General features: G+C 41.0%; 1 protein-coding gene across 2 annotated transcripts in view; it reads left to right on the top strand.

The window, feature by feature from the left end:
* Nucleotides 1–1,316: 1,316 nt before the first annotated feature.
* Nucleotides 1,317–17,881, top strand: part of ARAP2 (ArfGAP with RhoGAP domain, ankyrin repeat and PH domain 2) — a 147,926-nt gene continuing 131,361 nt past the window's right edge. The window contains exons 1-4 of one of the 2 annotated variants that reach the window (XM_064149116.1): nucleotides 1,317–1,655; nucleotides 7,387–8,422; nucleotides 16,730–16,800; nucleotides 17,726–17,802. In XM_064149116.1, the coding sequence (XP_064005186.1) occupies nucleotides 7,518–8,422; nucleotides 16,730–16,800; nucleotides 17,726–17,802 (1,053 nt within the window). In that variant the 5' untranslated portion in view covers nucleotides 1,317–1,655; nucleotides 7,387–7,517. Of the gene's footprint in view, nucleotides 1,656–7,386; nucleotides 8,423–16,729; nucleotides 16,801–17,722; nucleotides 17,803–17,881 lie in introns of both variants that reach the window. The other variant, XM_064149115.1, reaches the window with a different exon arrangement.

Here is a 17,881-nt window from a genome sequence, read left to right as displayed (position 1 = left end):
GAAAAAAAGCCAGAACTGGTACATCAAGAAGAATCATAGAACCAACCAAGTTGGAAGAGACCTCCAAGATCATCCAGTCCAGCCTATAAGAAGAGGCATACATACCCAGGTGGAGTTTATTAAAATATTTGTCGTGTGTATTTTGTGTAACAAAAAGATAGTTTCACCTTGGCAACAGCAATTCAGAGGCATGAGTGAGTTCCTAGAAGCTGGGAAGTTGCACCGTCCCTGGGGGTCTTCAAGAAAAGCCTGGATGAGGCACTTAGTGCCATGGTCTAGTTGATTGGTTAGGGCTGGGTGCTAGGTTGGACTGGATGATCTTGGAGGTCTCTTCCAGCCTGGTTGATTCTATGATTCTATGACATGTTACTGCAAGCTGAGTAATTCTGGCTGTGTTTTTTAAAAGCAAGCAATCACTCCACAGCTGCACCGTAAGGCAACACTGCTTCCTGAGCGTGGCCCTGTTTGCTGCCAGAGGTGACACAGGGAAGCCCTCTGCTTGCTGGCACAGCTACCAGCTGCCAGGCAGAGAGGCAGGGAAGATACCCCATCATCAACTCCAGTGCTGGGGCAGCAAGCATTCCTAGAGCTGAGGCCTGTGGCCGCAAAGGAACTCAATTGTACAATCATTTGTTTGGAAAAGATCTTCTGGATCATTGAGTCCAACTATTCTCTAACTCTACCAGGTCTGGGGGTAACCGTGTTCCTCAGCACCATGACTCTTTCAAACACCTCCAGGGGTGGGGATTAAACCATCTCACTGGGGAGCCTGTCTTTGAGAACCCTTTTGGTGAAGAAATTTCTTCTGATATTCAATCTAAAGCTCACCTGGTGCAACCTGAAATCATTTCCTCTTGTCACTAGGGAGAAGAGACAAACACCCACCTGGCTCCAACCTCCTTTCAGGTAGATGTAGAGCCAGAAGCCTCCTCCAGGCTGTACAACTCCGCTTCCCTCAGCTGCTCCTCCCCAGACCTGTTCTCTAGACCCTTTATCAGCTTTGTGGCCCTTCTCTGTCTTTCCTGTAGTGAGGGTCCCCAAACTGAACCCACAACTCAAGGTGTGGCCTCACCAGCACCAGAGGGGTGATCACTTCCCTGCTGGTCACACCGTTCCTGGCCCAGGCCAGGCTGCTGGTGGCCTCCTTGGGCCGTTCTGGGCACACACCAGCTCGCATTCAGCTGGCTGTTTTTCAACGCCCCTGTGGCTTTCTCTGCTGACCATTTCCCAGCTGCCTTGCCCAGGCCTGGAGCACTGATGGGGTTGGTGGGACCTAAGCGCACTTGTCCTCGTTGAATCTCATACAGTTGGCCTTAGCCCATCGAGGCTTCCCCCGCCTCCTCCAGAAGTCCGCGGCCCGGCCAGCACACCCTGAGCAGCCGCCCCGCAGGGCCGCGCAGTGCCGCGGCAGCAGCTCCCCGCCCGCGCCTAGGTGCGGCCGCCTCCTGCGGGAGGCAGGGCGGGCGGGAGCTGCGCGCCACGGGCGCGGCTTGCCGGGGGTGGGGTGAAGTGCGGAGGCAGGAAGGAAGGAGAAAGCAAGCAAGCAAGAAAACGAGCGGCGAGCCGCGGGGACCAAAGAAAGCTGAAGCAATCTGAGGTCCTACTGTTCCTCCTCGCCTCTCTCTTCCCTCTTCCCCCACTGCTTTGCGCCCGAGGTAAGCCAGCTCCGCGGGGTGCGGAGCTCTCGGGGCTCTGGCTGCCCTGTGCGCGGCGGCCTGCGCGGGCAGCTGCCCGGGCCCGGAGCTTCTCTTGGACTGCCGCTGTGCCCCTGAAGCTGCCGCTGCCGCTGCCGGTGCACGTCCTGCCGGCAGCACCAGCCAGCGAGCGCGGCGCTGCTGGAGAGTGACTGAAGTTCGCGGCTGAGGGGTTTGGTAAAGGGCATGTCAGGTACCGAAGTTGGAACCTGACACGCAATAGCTCGTAGGCAGAAAGTAAGGCGTGTTTTGTTGGGTTTTCTTCCCCCTTCCTTCCCTTCTGTTTTCTTTTTAGTTGAGAAGGCTTTAACGGTCTGCGTGTAATTGACACACTGAAGAACAGCGCTGTGTTAGTGCGTGTTTATTCATGAGTTGTTGCGAAGTTAGACACAAGCAGTTGCACAAGGCGCCGTTGCGTTTGTGGTGATTGTATCAGGGAACACATGAAATTCGGTCCGAGAAAGGTTACTTGCCCCTAGAGTGGTCTAGATAGAAAAGACGCAGTGAATGATAGAGCACCCAAGTGTTGCCACAACAACTATCCAAAGTGTACCCAACCAATTCCCCCTTCAGCTTGCTTATTCATGCCGTGCAGCTCCTTACTCCGGAGGCTGCAAGTTGTTCCACTGGAATTTCTTGCACTATGAGGTTTGAGTCTGAGGCAGAGAAGGTGGCTGAACTTTTTCCGTGGAAGAGAAGTGTTCTGAACGAATGTAAATTAAAAAAGAAGGCAAAGCACAAAACAAAGAGAGCAAAGAAGCATTTTGACAAAGGATGTGATTAGAGGTGTTTCGTAACTATCCACTACACTCAACTGCACCTCATCGTTCCCTTGGATTTGGAAAAGTTCTGTTTGGATTGTTGCAGGCAGTTATCTTGCTCTGAGTTGGCCAAATATTAATTCATTAGGTAACTACTTTAACAGGTCATCTGAAAGCTGTATACATATATATATATATATATATGCACACACACATATATTTAGCATACTGTCAGTGTGCTGATTGCATGATGTAGATCCTTAATTATTGACAACACATTCTAGGCCTGCTTATCTTCTCAGCTTGTCTGCAGTCAAGTGACAGTGGCAATATGAAACTTGCTACTGGCAGATTTCATTCTGCTCCCTGGTAAGTCCTGTTACAGTGCTTGTTTTATTTTGGGGCTTTTTCCTGATTATTTGGATCTAGTGTGTGGTTTAGCAGAAGCTGGGAGCAAGCCTGAACTTGCTCGTTGAACTGATTGCTTGAAGTGTGATTATATTGCCATACACTTTCTTCAGGCAAATATCTGTAGTGATCTAAATAAGGGGGAGGGAAAAAGTGTCTCATCTGAGTTTCAATGTCTATCTTGCTGTTCACATGTTACTTCATTAAAAGTTGGATCGTTTGCTTCAGCATAAAGTTTGTCTTCCAATCAGTGTTGTCTTGAAGAATTTTCAACTTGATAATTATAGAACGGAAGAATCATAGGATCAGCTGTGGAGCTTTCCACAATGTTAGATGAGGAAAGGTCCTGGAACTTGTGTAAGTTTCTTTGTGCCAGTGTAGTTGTTACCCTTTGATACTATTTGTCACTTTCAGTATAACGAAAAGAGCGCTTAGGCCACCCTGAGTTCTTGTACCTTCTTGTCAAAGCCCCTTGCATGAGATGGGAGAAGGAAGGAAGTGAAAATCAGTTTGTGAAGAAGTGTAGTAACACAATCTTCTACAAAAGATGGATCACTCCGTGTAAGGCTTGAGATCTGCAATACAAATCACAATTCATCCCCTGCCAGACATACTTTCTTGGAAGAAAACCCCAGATGATCTCCCTTGTATAATTTTTTCACATAGCAATTTAAATGTTTCACTCTTACTTCTATAAAGTCCAATGGCCAGGTGGCTTCAAGAAGCTTGATTTCTTGTGTATCTGCTGCAGCATTTTCCTGTTTTTAGTAACTATGTTGAATGATGACTTTCGTCTTTTTCTGTCTTGGAGAATATGACAACATAGGCTTATCAAAGCAAGACCAAATTCCCATCAGTTATTTTTGTGGTTAGGTTTTTTTTTCTTTTCTTCTTTTCTGATATTTATTTCTATGGAAGACCAGAGGAAGACTCTTATTTTGCCTTGCCGTTGGGAGAGGTGGTTTCATTTCACAGGATGTGCACTAAAGCTGAAGGTTGTTTACATAACCTTGCTGTGATGCTACAAAATGGATGTGAATGTGAGTGTATGCATATAAATGTGTGTATCATACATAGGCACCACATAAAAAAATCCTAAAGAATATTTGTACAGCATTAGGTAAGGTGGTCCTTGAGTTCTGCTTTTATGTATTCTCAGAATGAGGCTCTGGCCAGCCTGCTCTGGAGTTAGGTGTCCCTGCCCATGGCAGAGGGGTTGGAACTAAATGATCCTTATGGTCCCTTCCAACCCTGACTGATTCTGTGATTCTCTAGAATGATAGAATTGTTTTGGTGGGTAAAGGTCTTTAAGGTCATCAAATCCAACCATTACCTAACTGTTAACAAGTGTGGTGCTGAACTGTGTCCCTCAGCAATACCATGTGTCTTATTTCTTGAGTTTAAACTTCCAGTAAGGATAAAACATTTTAAGAAAGGATTCGGTATTTATGTTCTAGCCTGTGATAAAAAATATTCAGTGGTGTGTGTAGATGTGTTTAGCTGTTGGTTAGACTACTCAGACCGAAATTCAAGTAACAAAAGCAGGTGTTACCCTTTGCTTAGACCCACAAAATGTGTGCCTGTGAGCTTACTGGTATCTAATAAGCTGCATTGCCAAGCCAGACCTCTAGCACACCTTTGTGAATCTTGATGGATGCATTTACAGCTTCTGCTAGATTGCTAATGAAACAGAAAATGTCCTGGGCCTCAGCTTGTGGCAGCGCTGGCATTTTGTGGTCAAAGTGTCTTCTCAGTAGGCAGTTTCTTCCTTTTCCAGTCTAATTTCCAAAATAAACTACAGAAAGTGATGATTCTGGGAGATTTGAAACAAAGTTTGTTCTGTGCTGGGTAACAGAGACGGGTTAGGATCCAGAGGGCTGATAATGCGTGGCTATTTTGTTCCTGAAGTAACAACACTGGAGACATTCCAGAATAAGGTGCGGGGAAAACCATTGCCTGTAGGAAAACCAGTGTTTAGATATTGAAAAAGAGTGTTTGTGGGTATAAGTACACATATGTTTCTATCAAAATGTACATTTCTTTCTAAATGTCTAGCTAAAAGATGCTTTCCTAAGTGTCTTATTTTGTGACTGCTGAAGGCAGAGGAACTGAGAGAACCATAGTGTCTGGAAATAAATGATGTAGGACTTGTATAAGCTGGAAAATGTGTGGTTTGCTTTTTGGGTTTGGGTTGTTTTTTCATTCGTGGCTACGTGACAGACTGTTCTCCGGTACACAAAGTGCTTGCCTGATGCTTTGTGCCCACTTTAGTTATTTCTGTCCTAATTATTTGCCATTCTATACTCACAATATATATTCAACTTCTTAAGAGATTATGAATTTATGTTTGTATTTTTCAGGGTTTAGAGATGAGCGAAAGGGCCAGACTGCTGAATTTTATCTTTTATGGCTAGAGGCTTACAAGATAAATGCTGATGCTTGAAATTGCTAAAGGAACCATGAGTATTTAGATAAGTACACAAGTTGGGAAAGGACAAAGTTGAAGCTGATTTTTACTCAGTTTAGCTCAGTTCACAGAGTTTAGAATTTAAATGACTTGGGAATATTTTAGTGAGGGTTGCCTGACTAGCAGGCTTAATCTCTCTTGAGAGGCTGATACTTGCTTGGCCTGTAGTGTTCTCTCTAGAGTTTTCAGTTGTATGAATATCGCATTCAGGATAAGAAGTCATTTTTCAGACTCGTAGACTGCCTCCAAAACAAAGCTGAAGAGATTAGCAAGAATCCAAAGACTTGTTTAAAATAATGGAACATTTATAGTAAGTGTGCTTTGTCCATTAGGGCATCTTCCAGAAAAAATGTATCTTTGTTCATCATCTTTTTTTGTTGTTGTTCTTCTTCTTCTGTCACATATGGTTTAAGTAGAAAGAGGTGTTTTCTTCCCTGTTTTTGATGGCCATTTTCTAAAAGTGTGGGAGAAGTAAAGATATTTACAAAGGTACTTCCAGTGAGTGAGCTATTTAATCATTTCTCTCACCATCATAATAAAGTACTATCACCAATAGCAACAGTTGTGCTCCATTCAGTTCATGAGTTTAGATTTGTATTTATTTGATGTGGCTTTGAGGACTGAAGAGGGCCATAAAGATTTATTTATGACTGATTTTCCTGAATAACAACTTAGTTATTGAAAAGATATTAAGGGACTCATACAGGAAGAGCTTTTGTCCTTTGTAAGAGGAATTCTTGCAGAACAAAAGCAGGCAATTGCTTAAGCTTCGGTTCTGGATCATAAGTAGTACCCTTTTTGTCAGGAAATATTTTTAAGAAGGTATCAATACCTACTACAATAAGATTTTGTTTCTTTCTAATTGCTACTTAAGTCTTAGGCTGTTCTACTGAAGCTGTTCTTTCTTTTCCAGGCAGCTTAAGGCTAGTACCTGCATGCCAGAACAACTGCTAGGCAGGTTTTCCTAAGGCCAAATTACTCTGTATACAGGAAGAGGGAGGTGAAAAAACCTGTTGACTGCTGCTGAGCTTAAATCTTCTTTAAAGGGACGCAATTTCAGGCTGACTCAAACACCTTCAGAGCAGTATTTTGTCTGCTTTGGATTTTGTAAATTGTGAATCTGGATATGAGCCTGAAAGAAAGGACTGAGACAGGTGGGATCTGGAGAGTACAAGAGCAAAGTTGGAAATTACTGACTAGAAACTGTCATGGGCACTTGAGATACCAAATATCCCAGGTGTGTAGGCCAGAGCTTGCCTGTGGAGCTACGCCTTTGCTAATAGCCAAGGGAAAACTACTTCCTTGACAGAGTTGCAAAGCTTGTAGTTGTTTCTTGTTTTGAGTTGTAACAGTTCTTTGAAAGGCCTGATCTACGAGATATATTTTGATTACTTCCATAGCTTTCTGCCTGTAGTTATTTAAACAATTCAGTAATTAAGACACTTTCACACACCTGCACATGCAGAGTGATTCTACCATTGTAAATTATTGCTATAGCATTTTTCAGATGGATTCTTGGCGCAGGAGGACTTGAAGCCACAGTTCACATAAGGTGCTATAGCCAGTACTTTTTCCATTTTCCCTGCTGAAAGTGTGTTTCTGTGCTGAGAAGGGTGTAAAGCTCAGAAGATAAGAGCATAGAAGCCTTACAGTGTAGTTAATTAGTGTTAGCATGGGAATAGGAAAGTTTTGGGTTCCAACTTTTGGTCTTAGATCACTTTTTCCTGCCCTCCTTATACCCATGTACTGTGTAGCAAGTGTGTGTATGTAGACAAGTGGTTCACCTCTCAGCTGTTCATCTTAATGTTAACTACTGGGATTCTGTGTTTGCAGGTTGTATTCCTGGTGCTGAGTTAAGACTTTGATTTTTCTATTCTCTTTATGCAGGCCAAGATGCAATGATGGAGGTTACACTGTTTACCCTCCTTGAAATTTTCATACATAAGCCATTTAGAAATATCAGTGCAGAAATGACAGGAAGCCTTTCAGAATTTCATGCAAGATAAGTGTAAATTCAAGTGGGAGATCTGTTTAATCCACTTTTTCTTTTCTGTAGGTTTGCAGTCTTGCATGAAATCAGTTTGAAGGGAAGAAATTTGAAGCAGCATCCTGAAGAAACTGCTGTTCTCCATTGGCTGCCTCACCCCAGATGTGGGGGGCTCCATTGCATCCTGACCTGATTTCTAGATGACTGTGTGGGGCAACATTCGGAATGAAGCTGCCATCATGTCATCATCCACTGAGAATGGCACTGATATTGGAGATTTCTTGGCCAACATTAACTTGGGGCAGTATCTGCCTAACTTTAAGGACTATGGCTATAATGCTGTGACAGATTGTGTGGGAATGGATAACAGTGTGCTCCAACAAATGGGAGTGCTGCCTACAGGGCACCGCAGAAGGATTCTTAAGCATTTAGATGCCACTCTTTCCAAAATGCAAGGAAATTCTCTCCTCTGTGAAAATCCAAAACTCAAAGACTCGAAAACTGCAGAAGAGAAGCAATATTCTTCCTCAAATCCAGAGTCTCCAGCAAGCACTTCAAGTGTAGATGGGCCCAGCTTGATACCTGCAACACTGTCAGAACATCTTCGTAGCAAAGCTTGCATTGACAAAGAAAGGTTTGAACTTGCAGAGCAAAACTCATCAGAGGCAAATGATGACAACTTTACAAACGAGGATTTTTCTAGTTTATACCAGAATTCAGACAGCATACTAAAAGCCATTAGTCTAAGTGGAAACACTAAGACACATACTCGAACAGATACACCGCTGGAAGAAGCTGCTGCATACCAAGCTGATGAGCACTTGTCTGGCTCTTTGACATTTGGTGATTCTCCTTCATTTGCTCATTCATGCGAGACAAAATGCAACGAAAACAAACATCTCATGTTTGCAGATGATGATTTATCTGATAGCCAGCCGAAACCTCCATTCTTTAAGTTTAAAGGAGAAATGGTAGAGAATGACTTATACGATTCCTGTGCACAAAACTGCACAAAGGTGTTTCCAAGAGCAAGCAGATCTTTCATATTAAGGCATCGACCTGTACCAGAAATTCCCGAATCGAGTAAAGTTCAATCTTCCTCCAGGTAAATGCTGTTTCTTTCTCATACAGAACTGTCACTGTAGAAATTATGATTTGGGGTTTCTCTCGATGTTTGTGGTGGGTTTGGGGTTTTTTAGTGTTGCTTTATTGTGGATTTTTTTAAATTACATTCTGTAAATACCCTGGGGTACATGTTGCCAAATTCTTGTTGCTCTACTGCACGTTAAAAATGCAAATGAGAGTATAAAGGGAGTTGTTAGAACAGTGTCTCCTTTATAACCTCCCCAATCATCTCTGTGTCTACTTAGTATTTTCGGAGAAAGAAATCTTTATTAATTTAGACTCGGTCCTTGTTAAGATCAAGTGTATCAAGCAATTGCTAAAAATTCATCTGGGTGCTAAAACCAGGAGGAATGGAGATATGGAAGTGTTACAGAAGTAACAGAATGAAAGTGTTGAATCTCTTCCCAACCAAAACGTTGCTGGTAATACTAATTAGACTGTAACTCCAGCCTTGCTCATGAAATTCTGATCCATCCCAGGAAAAAGGGGACAAAAATGGTGATTTCAAGAGGGCTAAAATGCCACCTTTAAGTATCAAAAACTAATTGGTTGGTTTTGTTGTTTGTTTGGTATGTTTTGGGGTTTTTCTTGTGTGATGAAACAATAGTTATGGTGAAACACAGATGTTCAGCTTGTCTTAAAACTTTTAAGGTTTTCCTTTCAAGGCATACTGTTCTTGGGCAATACAACTTTATCATTTTATGTAATCAGCTTCCAAGAAGGATCTAGAAAGTTTTATGTGTCTGCACCTTCGTGTGTTGGCCTTTTCTCCTCACTCCTAAAATGTGGAGCAAAATTTAGATGCTCCTTTTGTGTGTTGCATGGATTTGCCACCCTCTAAACAAAGCAAGTTGTGTCTGATACAATTACATACATTCATCAGAATATGGTGTCTTAACCTTAAAGCATGTAACATTCATATGTAAATAGTTTTTTGTTTGTTTTAAGTTCGAATAGGATATTTGAAAGTTGGGGTCGTTCAATCTGCAGAAGACAAGGTTCCAAGGGGACCTGCTAGCAGCCTCCCAGTATTCTAAGGGGCCTCCAGGAGAGCTGGAGAGGGACTTTGGACAAAAGCATGGAGTGACAGGACAGGGGCTAATGGCTTTAAACTGAGTGAAGCTCAATTTGGATAAGACACGAGGAGGAAACTCTTTCCCATGAGGGTGGTGAGGTCATTGGACCAGGTTCCTCAGAGAAGTTGTGGAGGTTCCAAGGTGGAAGTGTCGAAAGCCAGATAGGCTGGTGCCTTGAGCATCCCAGTCTAGTAGGAGGTGTCCCTGTCCCTGGCAGGGGATTAGACCTAGATGATTTTGAAGGTTCCTTCCAACCCAAACCATTCTGTACTTCCATGATTTTGTGGAGGAGAAAATTGTTATGCAGTGGGTCTAAAGCAAGAACTTTTTTCAAGATGGCTCTTGGATTAGTTTCTAAACTGGTTGCTATTTAGCTGTCAACTCAGAAAACATAAGTTTGTCTTGTGTTGGCTTTTACCTGTTGGCCAGGTGATGGCTTTTGCCAACCTTTAGCTTGCAGTACAAAAATATTTTTGAGACGTTGTAGCAGGAAAAAAAAAAAGATGGGAAAAGGGAAAGAAAAAAAGAACTGTGTGGGAGGCTGTCAGAGCTTATGGACTCTTTGTAAGGATAACTCCGTGCTGCATTGATGAGGATAGAATTGAACAGCATTCAGTAGACTTTGTAAAGTTTGAGTTTGTTTCAAAGTATTCTTGTGATGTGGGTGTGGATTTTTCTGCCTTCAAAACAGTTGAGTTCATAATCTGAATCCACAAATCCGTGAGTAGCACTTACTGTCTTGAGTAAGCATTAGATGTTGTAGCCTGTTTGGCAAGAATAAGATGGAATGTAGAGGAAAATGTCTGAATTTAGACCTCAACTCCAGGAATGTCTTACTAACAGTAACAGTGAACATGAAAAATATTAAACACTGAATGTGCAGTTGGCCACAATATGACAGGCTGTGTAATCACAGAATATTTCTCCACAAATTAATCTGATGTTTTTAATTCTATTAACTACAAGCTTTTACTGCTTGTGCTGGTTAAGTGTGAAACAGGAAAGAAAAATTCATGCAAAGGCATATGCAAAGTTTTGTGGGTGTAGCCATATCCAAATCGTGGGGTTGCACTTTTTTAAGTTAAATTAAAACAAAAACCAAACCACTAGCTGTGCCTGGAAGGGATGTGTCTGAGAATGTTTTGTGTTTCTCTTGTCTTTTTCATCTCCATTTCTCAGCAGTTAGAAACATAATCAGCAAGTTTATACATGCCCTAGATGCAGAGTTTTCCCAGCATTTGTAAGTCTCTTTTGAATTACTGAAAGAAGTCAGTATTAAATACTATAATACAATTGGTTGATTGAACAGATGGAGAGGCAAAGATTCTTTGCAACGACTTTTATATGCCTTACCAAATGCTTCATCAGTCTCTTCTAAATCACCAGAACTTGAGTGTAAACATCATTCAGTTAGGAGTAGCTTTAAGTTAACTTACTGAATGATTATCCCTTTACAGTATAATAAACCCATTCCTGCTGAGCTGAAATGGGAATCTCATCCTATAAGAGAGCAATAACTAGCTACTAAGAGACTACTACTCTTAATATCTGTTGAGAAACAGCCATCCAGTAGAAAGCATATGCTCTATTTGTAATCTTCCTAACACTGAAGTAAATCCTCCAAATCCTAGTCCATTAGTGACTGATATTTGACTAGGTCACTAACTTCATTACACATTTTGATATGTGAGCTCCAGCTTGTATTTTCTCCATCATTATGCTGCAGTTATAACAATATGGAAATACTGAAGGACAAGTTACAGTCTGTCTGAGGAAGATCAAGTCTAAAGCAGAGCTTCAAACTGGAACTTAAGCTTCAGAGAAATACTCTGACAACCTCTCTGAGTGTTTTTTTAGAGGCAAAGAAATAATACAGGAGTTTAAAATGACAGCTTGCCTGGATGCATTCCTGAGTGGCCTGCCCTAGGTGCTCCTTCTTTGGCAGGGGGATTGGACCAGATGACCTCCAGAAGTCCCTTCCAACCCTTACCATTCCATGATCTTTAACCTCAGAAAAAAATGTTTGTCTAAACGAATTGCACAGCAAACATTCTCACCTGATTTTTGTTGATAGATGCGTGTTTTATCCTTATTAGACTTTGTGAAGGCTTTTCCATGGAGGCAGAGAAATCTTGCTGAAATCTTCAGGGAAACTCAAGCTTTCCTTCTAGTCTTTTGTGGATATTAGTCATTAAATTTTTATGCAAGGAAATGCTTTTCTTATGATACCCTTTGTGCCTTCTGGCACAACAAATTCCTACCGTGGGCCTCTTCATGTCCCTTAGTAGTGCTGTGACCATGTCACTTTTTATTATTAATCATCTGCTTGCCTCTCTGGAAATTACATCTGCTTCTCTGTGCCTCACTTGAGCTCCTGGCTTATGCCTGCAACAAAACTTGCGCTCAGCTGTGTGCTTTTTTTCCCCTGCTTTGAGATATGTGGCATTGCTGATGGCTGCAGAACTAGAAAACAAGGAAAGTGATGACTATGTGAAGGTCTTGGTACTGAAGTAATTGTGTAGATTTTAGTAGTAGTTTTGGTACTCAGTATTGAAGTGATGTCTAGTTATACTAGATTCTTGTCAGCTAGGCTTTCCTTCTTGTCATAACAGGGTACTTCAGCACATGATTTAATGGTGGTGTTAAGCTGATGGTTGGACTTGATCTTAGAGGTCTTTTCCAACTTAAACAATTCTGTTGTTCTATGTTTCTTTGACCTCTCTGATACAGGATTAATAAAGATCACTGTAAAAGCTCTGGAACTGTCTAATAAATATTAATTCCCTTTTGGAAGATTATTTAACAGAGCCATCACCCTTCCTGAGACCCTGCATTCTGTATTTAAGTCTTCAGTTTTTGATATGTATTCTCAGTTGTGTTTTGGAACAGACTAAAGGGTTAAACACAGTGAATTGGATGTTTCATGGTCTGTTGGGATACTTTTGATCTAAACGACTTCTTCCATAATGACAGGAGTGAAAAAAGGAGACTTTTAAAGACAAAATAATCGAAGTAATGATACGGGTGGAGCTTACCACTCACAGGTCTTTAGCACGTTAAAGTTAGTAAGTATAGAGATAGTTTCAGAGGCTTTGGGTGTTTGTTCTCATGTCATTTAGCAGCCCCTCCTAGGTGAAATAGCTACTGCTGCATTATTCTGAGCTGCAAGCTGTTCAAAGGTGAAGCTGAAGCAGATTGATATTGTGGTTGTAACCACTTTTGCTGTACACACGTCGGATTTCAGGCTGATGAACTCTATAAAGTTTTAGAGCTTGTTTTAATGTTCCCCAGCTTTGTTACCTGTGTAATTTAATAGGGAGAGTGCTCTGATTATTTATTAGTGGAAATAGACCAAAAGTAATTCTGGAAAACATGCTGTGTTTGGAGTGAAATAGAAATAAGCAGGTAACAGTGCGTGGCCTGGGCAGGCACAACTCGGGCAGAACCTATGGTTGAAACTTCTCACTTGGTGCTGATGCTCTTTAGATTCTATTTCTTACTATGAGAGTGATGAAGAGTGCAATGAGGTAACCAATCTGGTGCTCCAGTGTCTCTCCACTCTGTTTTGTCACACAGTAAATTTTGAAGTATCACAGAATCATAGAATGTTTTAGGTTGGAAGGGACCTCAAAGATCATCTGGTTCCAGTCCCCCACCATAGGCAGGGACATCTCCCACTAGAACAGGTCACACAAGGCCTCATCCAACCTGGTCTTGAACACCTCTAGGGAGGGAGCATCCACAACCTCCCTGGCGACCTTTGCCAGTGTTTCACCACCCTCACTGGAAAGGGCTTATTCCTAACATCCAGTCTAAATCTTCCCTCTGCCAGTTTGAACCCAGTACCTCTCATCCTGTCATTACAAGACCTTGTAAACAATCTCTCCCCAGCCTTCCTGTAGGCCCCCTTCAGATACTGGAGAGCTACTACAAGGTCTCCTTGAAGCCTTCTCTTCAACAGGCTGAAGAGCCCCAACTCTTGTCGCCTGTCCTCATAGCAGAGCTGCTGCAGCCCTCTGTGCATCTTCGTGGCCTCCTCTGGGCTTGTTCCAGTAGTTCCATGTCCTTCTTGTATTGGGGGCTTCAGAACTCCTCACAGTAGAGTAGAGGCTGCTGCCTTTCTTTCATTGTGATCAAGCATCACCGTTTACTTATGTCTTCAAGCAGTCTATGAATCCCAAAGCATTCACCAGCATGCTGGAGTGCTTTTGTCTGTTTGTGTTGTGGGCGGGTTAGTTCCTGAGACAGAAAAGAAAACACATTTTGCCTGAGTTTGAAAACAAAAGCTTCATTCATTTAAAACACTCAGCAAATGGATACAAGTCAAGACTGAAGCACTGAATGCTTGCTCTGACCTCTCTCCCTCACTTCATTCCATATGCTTTTGTTGCACCACAAATAAACCAGCTCAGCCCAGTGCAGAGCTCTCACCTTTCCGTTCTCTCAGCTGTTAGTAAGACCAGTTGCTGTCTCATCACAACTTTTCACCCTGTTTATGCTGAAGAAGAGGGTGGTGGAAGGGAAGGGAACCGCAAGCAGAGCTGCATCCTCTACCTCTTATGTGAAAGTTATAGCTCTTAAACCCCACAGTTGCAATTGAGTGATGATTTAATGGAAATTATTACTCTGTCTTTGTAACATCACCTTGTGATTGGCAGAACATTAATCTGAAGAGGTATTCAAGTTTGGAAATGATTAAGAGAAGTCAGAGATTGGTGTAGGTATAAGATTATATATTTCTCAGTGTTATTTGACCCCAGTGAAGCCTTCATTATTTTTCTGTCTTTTAGTCCAGATATTCAATTTGTGCCTGGATTAAGAGACAGGTACAAATAACTACCTAACAATGCTATCCTATTGAACACTGTCAAATAATTATCATTTTATAGCTTGAAAGCTACGTTGCTTTTTACACATAATCTTTAAAGCAGGTACTCAAAGTGAACTTGTTTAATTTCCTTTATAAATATAGTTTTTACTTGACATAAATTAGAATTCTGCTTTCCAAAAATGACAGAAAGGTCGTCTTAGTAGGGGAAAAAAAAAACCACCCCATAATGTTCTTATTAACAGGTTTTCTTGCTGTTTATCCAGATACCTAATAAAGAATCACAAGCCTTGAGAAACAGATGAATTTCAAAAGTGTAGGTCTTCATAAGATGGCTTGTTGGTTTTCATTTCCTGTTGACTTTGTCTTCGCCTCTTGCTGTGACCATCACCCAGTTCTAAATCCAGCCACCCTGAAACTAAGCCAATGACTCACTTTTTATTTTACATGAAGAAGAAAACAATTTCAAAACCTCTTTGAGTCAAAGTTGCTTATCTGTATTTCTAATTTATGTTAATGGCACTTATCTATATCTCTAATTTATGTTGATTCCATTAATACCTTTACAAAATTAATGCTGTTAATACCCTTACTCAACCTAACAACATAAAAATCTGCTCTGTGGTGGAAAGTTTAGGGTGGTGGTTTTCAGTAAGCATGCTACCTTAGGACAAAAACATATAGTTAGCTTGCTAATGTAGCTTCTAAAGATGTAACTACATCAGTTATAGTCAAGTGTTTGAAGAAACTTAGAAACAAGTCTTTGCTATGTAGTGTTTTTCTAATTACAGCTCAGAAATTGTACAGTTATGGGAGCTGGCATGCAGTTGACCTTAACTATTAAAGATCCCTTAGGTTTTCTAAAACCAGAATGATAGACTGGTTTGGGTTGCAAGAGACCTTAAAGACCACCCAGTTCTAATCCCCTGCCAGGAATTAGGGACACCTTCTAGTAGACAGCTTGCTCAAGGCCCCATCTGAAATGGCTGTCAACACTTCCAGGCTTGCAGCCTCCACATCATCTGTGGGCAACCTGTTCCAGTGTCTCAACCCCCTCAGGTGGAACAATTTCCTCCTACTGTCTCATCTAAGTCAAGCTTCTTCCAGTTTGAAGCAATCGCCCCTCACCCTGTCACTCCAGGCCTGTGTCAGAAGTCCCTCTCCAGATCTCCTGTAGCTCCTTTCAAATACTGAAAGGCTGCTAGAAGGTTTCCCCAGAGCCTTTTGTTCTACCAGAATAGCTCCTACTCTCTCAGACTGTCAGTGGGGACCTTAATATAACCTGGGTGACAGTTGACATGTCAAGTGATGTTTTAAGGTGTGACTTCTATCTTGGAATGAATCTAATAATTAGACATGGATTAAAAATGATATGAAGTAGTAGTCCATAAATATATGCTTCTAAGAGAGAAACATCAACCTGTAAGCCAGAGTAGTTCAGATTGGCCTTCATGAGACACTACTACTGCTCAAGTTTTCAAGGTAATTGATCTTGGAAGAATAGACTTTCTAAATATGTCAGTGGGGAAACAAAAATGATGAATATTGACTTTTTTGGTAAAAGATCCTTATCCTTGCCTTTGAAGGGTGGAGGACCTGTAAACCTAGAAAAAATTAAAGGTCTTGAATGGCATTTTTCAGTCACTAAGTGCTCTAAGGATGCATGAGTGTCTGTAGCCTTTATTTCAGGCTGAGAAAATGAAAGTAAGAGGAAAAATTACTAATCATTCTTATTAACAGGAGAAATCAGAACCTGGCTGAAAACATTTCTAATGCAGCCTGGTGGAGTGGTGGAGATGGGTTAGAAATGTGCTAAATCAGGCATATTTATTCCTGTCTTGTTCATAGGAGCCAGCACAACACTAGAAATCTAATATTTTCTCTATCTACCAAATGTACAGTTGCATTGTCCTTCTTGTGTTGGACTGAAAACTTTAAAGGAAAAGAAAAAGTCACCTGAGAAACTAAAAACATGACAGCAATTTATTGTTTTTCCAGTGTTTGAGAGTATCTTTTGCCCACATTGCCATGCCCAGGCTCTCTTTTGAGCTTAAATTACTCATTCATAGATACAATCATTCATAATCAGAGAGAGGGAAAAGAAGGGGAAAGAGTGGATGGTCTCTGTGCTTACCTGTAGTTGTAAAGCAAAACTCCTACCAAACTCAGGGTGTGTAATCACAAAAGTGTTGAGTGAAGAAAACGTTTTGCTGGATGACTTTTAAATCACAAATTTTCTCTTTTCCCAAGACTTAAAGCTGACTGTGTAATTTTTTTTTTAATGTATATAATGTTAATAGTTTAACTGCATTAAGATGTTTTTGCGCTCCACTTCTGGGAAATTTCACTTGATGTTTCCATTTTATTCTTTGTTTTGTTCAAGTTCCCTTCAGAGAAGAAGAAATGTGGATCTCATAAATATTTCTTGCGCTGGGAAGCCAATTTCACAAAACAGTGAGTTAAGCATTTATATCTTGAATATCGAGAAGCAACAAAGCTCAGAGCAGAAGTTTTGATTTGCTTGTTTTAAGAAATATTGGACCTCAAGAAAGTTGGGGGAAAATGATGGATGGAATTGGAGAGCATTTAACCAATTATGTGTTTTTGCAGGTGTTTTTTTTGCTCTGAGCTAATCAAATGACATGTAAAAATTGCAATCTTTAAGCCTCATTTATTTAAACAGGCTTTTTTATTTTTAGTCTACAGTATTCTCAATTGCTAACTTTAGATCCAGAATTATTTATTTATTTATGCTATTTGAAGCATTTAGCTTTTTCTTGAAAGATATATTCCTGACTAATGCTGCTTAAATTGTTACTGCTCATAGCTCTGGGAAATAACAGGAAATTAATATAATTAAATAGTTTACTGGGAGAGTTTAGACATCTTGTGCAGCCAGTTGTAAACATAAGCTCTTTTGTATTCTAGGGGTAGGTCTTGTTTGAAGTTATGCATATTAATTTCAAGCAAATACTTGGTGACAAAATGAATATTATGCATAAATGAGGCTTTGTATGTGGATGGGGGGGGGTGGGGGTTTCTTTGTGCTTGTTTTTTAAGTTAGAATATGACACTTTGCAGCTATTGTTCCAAAGAGTGTGCAACAAAAAAGGTTTTATAGTAGCTTGGTGCAGGCTAGGAAAGAAAAAGAATGCTTGTATAGGAATTATCCAGTAATTGTAGTAGTGTCTGTAGTGGAAAAAGGTGTCTGGAATTAAGTAAGTAATGGGAAATTCTTTTGTGCTCTTGAATTTCTTTTTTTTTTCTGAGAAGAAGAGAAGTCACAAGCAGAAAAATCTGTGTCCCTTATTGATCTTATTAGTACTTCAGTAGAACACTTCATTCATTGTATGACTCTCTTTTTATTTTCTTTAAGAAGCTTTCACAGAAGAAAAGCCACCTGTCATCTCTCCATATGGGGAAACTTTTATTTGGGACAACCCTAAAGATGCTCAAGTAAGTTGAAATGTCTGCTTATAAATGCTCTGTCTTCACGTCATGTGTTTTGTATTGCCTTTCATTCTTTCTTCCTCTG

The sequence above is a fragment of the Pogoniulus pusillus genome, chromosome 9 (assembly GCF_015220805.1).
Source record: "Pogoniulus pusillus isolate bPogPus1 chromosome 9, bPogPus1.pri, whole genome shotgun sequence".
Lineage (NCBI taxonomy): Eukaryota > Metazoa > Chordata > Aves > Piciformes > Lybiidae > Pogoniulus > Pogoniulus pusillus.
This window is presented reverse-complemented; position numbering and strand designations above follow the sequence as displayed.